The 6,669-nt window shown below is 34.2% G+C and overlaps 1 protein-coding gene across 1 annotated transcript; it reads right to left on the minus strand.

Moving 5' to 3' along the window:
* Positions 1-5,151: 5,151 nt before the first annotated feature.
* LOC136206260 (probable histone H2A.5) lies at positions 5,152-6,054 on the minus strand. The gene is made up of 2 exons (XM_065997241.1): positions 5,701-6,054; positions 5,152-5,489 (listed from the first exon to the last, which is right to left on the minus strand). Exons 1-2 carry the CDS (start codon positions 5,917-5,919, stop codon positions 5,259-5,261), a joined length of 450 nt encoding a protein of 149 aa, XP_065853313.1. The 5' UTR covers positions 5,920-6,054; the 3' UTR covers positions 5,152-5,258.
* Between the last annotated feature and the right edge of the window lie 615 nt (positions 6,055-6,669).

Consider the following 6,669-nt stretch of genomic DNA (forward strand, 5'->3'; position numbering starts at 1 on the left):
AGATATAAGATTTGAGATTTGAACCCCAACCTCTTTTTCTTCTTCAACCATTGAGTGATACAACTAAGCTACTTCATTCTTATTGATTAAGGTTCAATTTGTTCAATTTGTTCAATTTTTAGATGGATGCTTTATTAAATTTATACTTTGTTAAATTTTTAATATTTTTTGTTTTATTTATTGATTCTTAACGGGTAAGGGTATCCACAGGCACTCGGAATTAAATGAGACGGGTATGAGATGTAAAAAGTATTCCTGTTAGAGTAATGGGACGAGTACAGGTAATTAAAAAATAAACATGTAAGAGTTTGAGATTAACACTACCCACGGATACTCTACCCCTTGCCATCCTTAATTGGTAAGGGGCTTAATGTGTACGAAAATTAAAAATCGGTAACTTAATTCTTAAAACTATTAAAATTTTAGGAGCTTTTTTAAAGTTAAATGATTAGGGGTTGAATTCTTAAAATTCTAAAAGTTCAAAGATTTATTTATCAATTTAATCTATGTCAGTTTATCATTTGCTTAACCTTGAAACACATTGGTGTGTTATAAAGTTTGTGACAATCAATAGTGTTGATATATATTCAGACTAGCTAAATAAATCCATTACCGTTAAATTTAGATTTATTATATCTAAGCCTTTAAATATTATAATTTCCATCCGAGAATTCTAATAATAATAAAACTTAGATCTTACGTGGATTGAACAAGAATCCATATGAACACTAATGTTAAAAAAGACAAATGTTTTTGTATATTTTTAGTGTGAATTAAAAATAATCCACCTGCTTGAGAATGCAAAATTATGATTAGGTCTCAATCTCATTCATGAAGCTCAAAAATTTTGGTTGTTCGCCATGTGGGGATAGACATAGTGAGAGCCCTATTCGAAGTATCTCGTTAGAGAAAGTATTTGATCATTGCAATACACAACTTCACCAAGTGGGTAGAAGTAGATCCTGCTTCCAACATTACTTCGTCTCAGATCATCAAGTACGTCAACAGGCAAATCCTAAGCAGGTTCAACATCTCTCACACTATAATCATAGACAACGAGAAATAATTCGACAGTACGGATTTCAGAACCTACTTTAGAAACTTACAAATCAAACTCCATTTTTTCTCCATCTCGCACCCTCAGACAAACGGAATGACCGAGGTCACAAACAGAACCATCGTGCTAGGCCTCAAGAAAAGGTTGGAACAACTCGACTTCGACTGTCTCAAATAGTTACACACGATGTTATGGGCATAGAGGACAACACTCTGAACCGCTACAGGTGAAACGCCTTTCTCACCCACATACGGGACCAAAACCTTCATCCCAGTTGAGATAGAAGCGGCCAGTCCTCGACAAACTTTTTATTCTGAAGCCAACAGACGAATATGAAGCATCAGTTGGATCTCCTTGAAGAAATAAGAAAAAAACCCTTATATACATGGAGACATACAAGCAAAATGTCAAGTCCGCCCATGACAAGAAAGTTAGGTTGCGATAATTCTTGGGTGGCCTCGTGATGCGCAGTATAAAGCCATCCTAACCCAAAACAAGCCAAGGTCAAAATGGGAGCACAATTGGAAGGCTTGTACTAAATAATATAATGTGTGAACTTACACACATACAAGATAAAAGAGTTGGATGGCACTCCAGTCCCTCGGACCTGGAATGTCAATGCACTCAGAAAGTTCTACCACTATCCCAAAACAGCCCACGTCCTCCAAATAAAGATTTTCGATTGTAATTGTTATTTCAACTTTCTATTTATGAAGATAGTCGAAGACAAATAATAAAAATTACATCATTTCTTTATCTTCACTTCACCTCTAGTGTGGTTGTTAAAGTTCCCTTATATTATATTAAAGTTCAATCACATGCATGCTACAAGGATTTCGATTATAATCTCTTGTCGAAAGACTAACAAAACGCTTGAACACATAAAATGCTTCGAACCCTCCGAGGCTCGCATCTACGTATATTCAATTAAAAATTATAGTACAAAGATCAAAACAAAAACTTGGCATTTCATTCAAAAATTGACAAGAGAAACTTTCGAATATTCATCAAAGTACAAAACTCCTTTATATTCATCAAAGTACAAAACTACTTTCATCAAAATACAAAACTTCTCAACATTTAACAAAAGAACAACAAAAAGAAATGCCAACAAAGATTCACTCCCAATCTCGCACATGCCTCATAAAGAGGATCAAAAGAAAAGGATGTCACTTTGGATATGGTAAACAAATGGGTATAAGAGACGTTAGGTTGCCAAATGTACCCACACACTCCCATTCGAGATCAAACTCATCAAAGAGAGTCATCGTCTCTTGCACAACTTCAATCAACTTCCTTCCCCCACCCACTTCTCAGTATGGACTTCGAGAGACGACGATAGATAGCTCCGCTTATCCCAAAAGCCAAATTAGGGTCAATGTTAGCAAAATTAAGAAGCTCTATCCAAAAACAAAGGAAAGCTCAGGAAAGATAAAGTGAAAATTCCCTTAGAATGCCTACAATGCTTCTTATAAAAAGGAAAGTGCCACCCTAACCCAACATGTTGAGCGTAAATACCCAACATCACCCACAACGAGCAATAGGTCACCCAACAAGGCAAGAAGGGGAGGAAATGCACACACATCATCGAGAAATAACCACGACCTCTCCAAAATCAATATGAAAGATTCCGCCTTAGAAATAACTCACGAAATCGTCAGAATAAGAAATAACAAGAACACGAAGCAGATAAACGAAGAATGAAGGAAATGCACTTAATACCTTCCTCCTCTTATAATGTTCTCATCTTATATTGTTCAGAAGGCAAATGAACTGATATGCACCATCATTACTAACAAGTAATGATTAAAAAACATTAACAATTCATGTCAGACCCCCTCAAAAAATGACAAATGAAGATGAACCGTCGTTAACTTTAAGGACACCCATATACATAGAAAAACATACTCTAGCAGTTGCATTAATGAGCATACTAAGTTTCGGAAAAGTTGACCGTCAGGAGTCCGCATAACTTCCTTATTAGTCCTTCATTTATCAATAAATCAAATGATAAAAGATTAATCTCTCCTTCAACTTATCAGGAATCAACAAATACAATGCTTCTCGAAACTAATATTTTTTCATCCTAAAAAACTATAAATTAGACCCGAAAGGGAAATCTAATATTAAGCGAATATTAAACTCACCACGTGGCACTTAAAAGATCCAAGCCAACACTCAGGGAGTGACACGTAGCATATCATGCTCCTCAACTCATAACCATCTTCTCCAAGATAAATAGGATAAAGTCAATTGGAGGTACATTTGTTCATTCATTCATTAAATTTACGTTACAACTAAATTCATGTTGTGTTCATTCTCGAATCCTACTTTCAACTGTCTTGAGCATTGGAGCATGTTAGTTGGACAATGATTCTTCCTTAACCTAAAATCCTGAAAGCTTTCTTAAGATTTTACAAGGAAATATTTTGGATTTGTTGCTAGTTCATTACAACTTTCAGTCTTTAGCCAGTTCATCCTCATGTGGTGTTGAAGTTGAACATCAACGATGTGGAGATGAGCCACCGAAGTGTCTAAACTCCTTTCAACATTTTTGAGGTTAGAAAGGTCAAGTAAAGTCGCACAAAACTTATGTGAATGACTTATTTTTCATAAAAGAAACAAAAAAATGGGAGGAGCTTAGCTTGCCCTTGAAATAAATCCAAAAGAGCTCTTCCTCCATCTTGTAATCTTCATCTTTCGTTTAAGAGGCCGTGTAGCATTGAGAGAGATAGGACTGTAATCGAGCCGAGCCGAACCGAGCCGAGCTTTGGCCTGCTCAAGCTTGGCTCGCTATAAAATTAACGAGCTCGAGCCCCAACCGAGCTTGCTTATAAATTAACGAGCCGAGCCCGAGCCGAGCTTTGGCTTGCTCAATGAGCTTGAACCGAGCTTCAAGCTTGTTTCGAGCCCAAAATCCTCTTTGGACTTGGTTCATTTAGAAAATTATCTAACGATGAATTGTTTGTGAGTAAATCATGAATTATATTTGTGAAGTTTGCTCGCAAATAACTCTTTAATTGTGTTTATAAACAAGCTCACAAGCAAAGTTCGTGAATAAATAAACAAGATGCTTACAAATAGGTCGTCTATTACTCATTTATTATGTTTGTGAACGAACTCATCTAATAGCAAATGAAATAATACTAAATTTAGATATTTGTGAACTAACACAAAACTATATAGTTTTCTACAAAACTAAAATTTGTTCAAAACTAAAATTTGTTCATAAATGTTCTAATCGAGCATGCTCACGAGCTTTCGAGCCAAGTTTTGGCATGCTCAAGCTCGGCTCGTTTACGAACCGAGCCAATAAATCGTGTTCACAAGCGGCTTGTTTACGAATCGAACCGAGCTTTTGTCGAGCCGATCACCGAGCCGCTCATGAGCGGCTCAGCTGATTTACAGCCCTAGAGAGAGATGCAAATTTGCATATACATTCTCCCAATAACATAAAAATTGTTGGATTCAAATTCAACAATATTTTCAAGAAATTACAAATATTGATGACGACCACCTTTCAGACGTAAAATATCAAAAGCTTCCAGAAAAAAAAATCAAATTGGAAGTAAAATCTTCCATGATACATCTAATCTTTGATGGCCTCCACAGATCTTTAGTGTGTTCTTCATGATTGGGATCCTGATTGCCTTGTCAGTTAAAATCTTACCGCTAGGCGTTGTTTTTTCCATTAAAAAGTTAACTTTTCATTCACATCAACTAAACAAATCCTTAGAACTTTAATGGTAATATAAAAACTAACAAAATCAATCAAACAAACAAATAATAGCTTTTCTCAGTTATCATCATTGCATTATCAATTTTACTCAAAATATTTGATCATTCATCTCAAAATAATCAGTAGATAAAGAAGTTTATATAAAACCAAATTAGTCATCAATAAATTTTCAAAGAACAAGAATCCTTAATCTTAGCAACTAATTTAAACCCTTCAGATTGTTAAATCGAAGATTAAATTTAAATTCAATCTGTTTAACCTAATTTAAACCAGAATTCAAATTGAAATTTTCGTTCTCTTCTAAAAGACATCAATAAAAGAAAATGGAGAATACTGAACAGGCACATTAATCAAATGAATTTAATCTAAACTATCAAATATTTTCATTAAAAAAGAAGTCTGCAACTACATTATACGCACTAATAAGATTAGAAGATATTGTACTTGAAATAGGAATCATCTTCAATCAGTCTGCTTTGGAGATTTTGGCGATTTAGATTCGGAAGATTCGACTTTCATTTTCTTGGGCAGAAGAACTGGGTTAATATTAGGTAAAACGCCGCCGCTAGCAATCGTAACACCATGAAGCAATTTCCCCAATTCATCGTCGTTCCTCACTGCTAATTGCACATGCCTCGGGTTAATCCTGTTCTTCTTGTTGTCACGTGCGGCGTTCCCTGCCAATTCTAGCACCTGCAGATAAACATAGCACAATACAATCGTATCAATTTCGTGTTTGGTAACCTAGAAAATCGCAGATTACAACAGAAAATCACATTCAAAAGCCTCAGATCTATAAAAAGAGGCGGAAGGCGAATAATCGAATCCGCAACTTCAATTCAATCAAGCACAAAAGTCGTATGCACGGATCGCAATCATTAGATTAATCAGATCTAGAACAAACCTCAGCGGCGAGGTATTCAAGAACAGCTGCGAGATAAACGGGAGCTCCAGCGCCATATCTGATAGCGTATCGGCCTTTTCTGAGGAACCGTCCAATCCTACCGACGGGAAATTGAAGTCCGGCCTTGACAGATTTGGTAACAGCCTTCTTCCTCTCACCGCCTCTCCTTCCTCCGGCGCCCTTCTTTTCCTTTGTATCGGTTTCCACTGTGGTTTCCATTGTTGATCGGAGTCGGAGGAAAAAAGAAATTAGATCGGAAAATGAAAGTTATCAGAAAGCGGGGTTCCTTTTGAAAATGAAACGGTGCGCTTTTTAGAGGGAAAATGAAAGTTATCAGAAAGCGGTTTTTTCGTATCTGAGTGAGATATGGATGAATGTTTGGTTTTGGGTTTGTTATTAGGGTAAATAATTATAAGTTCGGTACGTTTTTATCTAGTATATTATTTAGTTCCTGTGTTTTTAAAAATAATTATATAGTACTTCAGTTTTTGTTTTTGTTAACTCCTTAGTCCTTATGCTTGAGTCAATAGTCAAACTATACTAAATAAATTTTAAAATACCAAAATTACCCTTTGCTTTATGTTTTAATAATAAAACATTTATTCTTTCCTATTTTATATTTTTTTTTCTCTTTTTCTACATAATCATAATCTCTGCAATATAAACTTCAATATAAAGTAATTGATTTATTAATTTTTATACAATTATAAAACTTTAATTAATAACATAAAATTTATTGACTAGAAAAATGAATGAAAAATATTTCAAAAATTATTAAAAATATGAGTAATACTATCATTGTAAAAAGTTTTTACAATTCTAATAAATTTTACAAATAAAGAAAAAAATATATGGTTTTTAAAAATTTATAATAATATTTAATATTAGTTTAAATATATTATATTAAAAATAAAAAAAAAATTAATTACAATTTAAGAAATTTAATAATACATTTTTCAAGTATATATA

Source organism: Euphorbia lathyris, chromosome 9 (genome assembly GCF_963576675.1).
Source record: "Euphorbia lathyris chromosome 9, ddEupLath1.1, whole genome shotgun sequence".
NCBI lineage: Eukaryota > Viridiplantae > Streptophyta > Magnoliopsida > Malpighiales > Euphorbiaceae > Euphorbia > Euphorbia lathyris.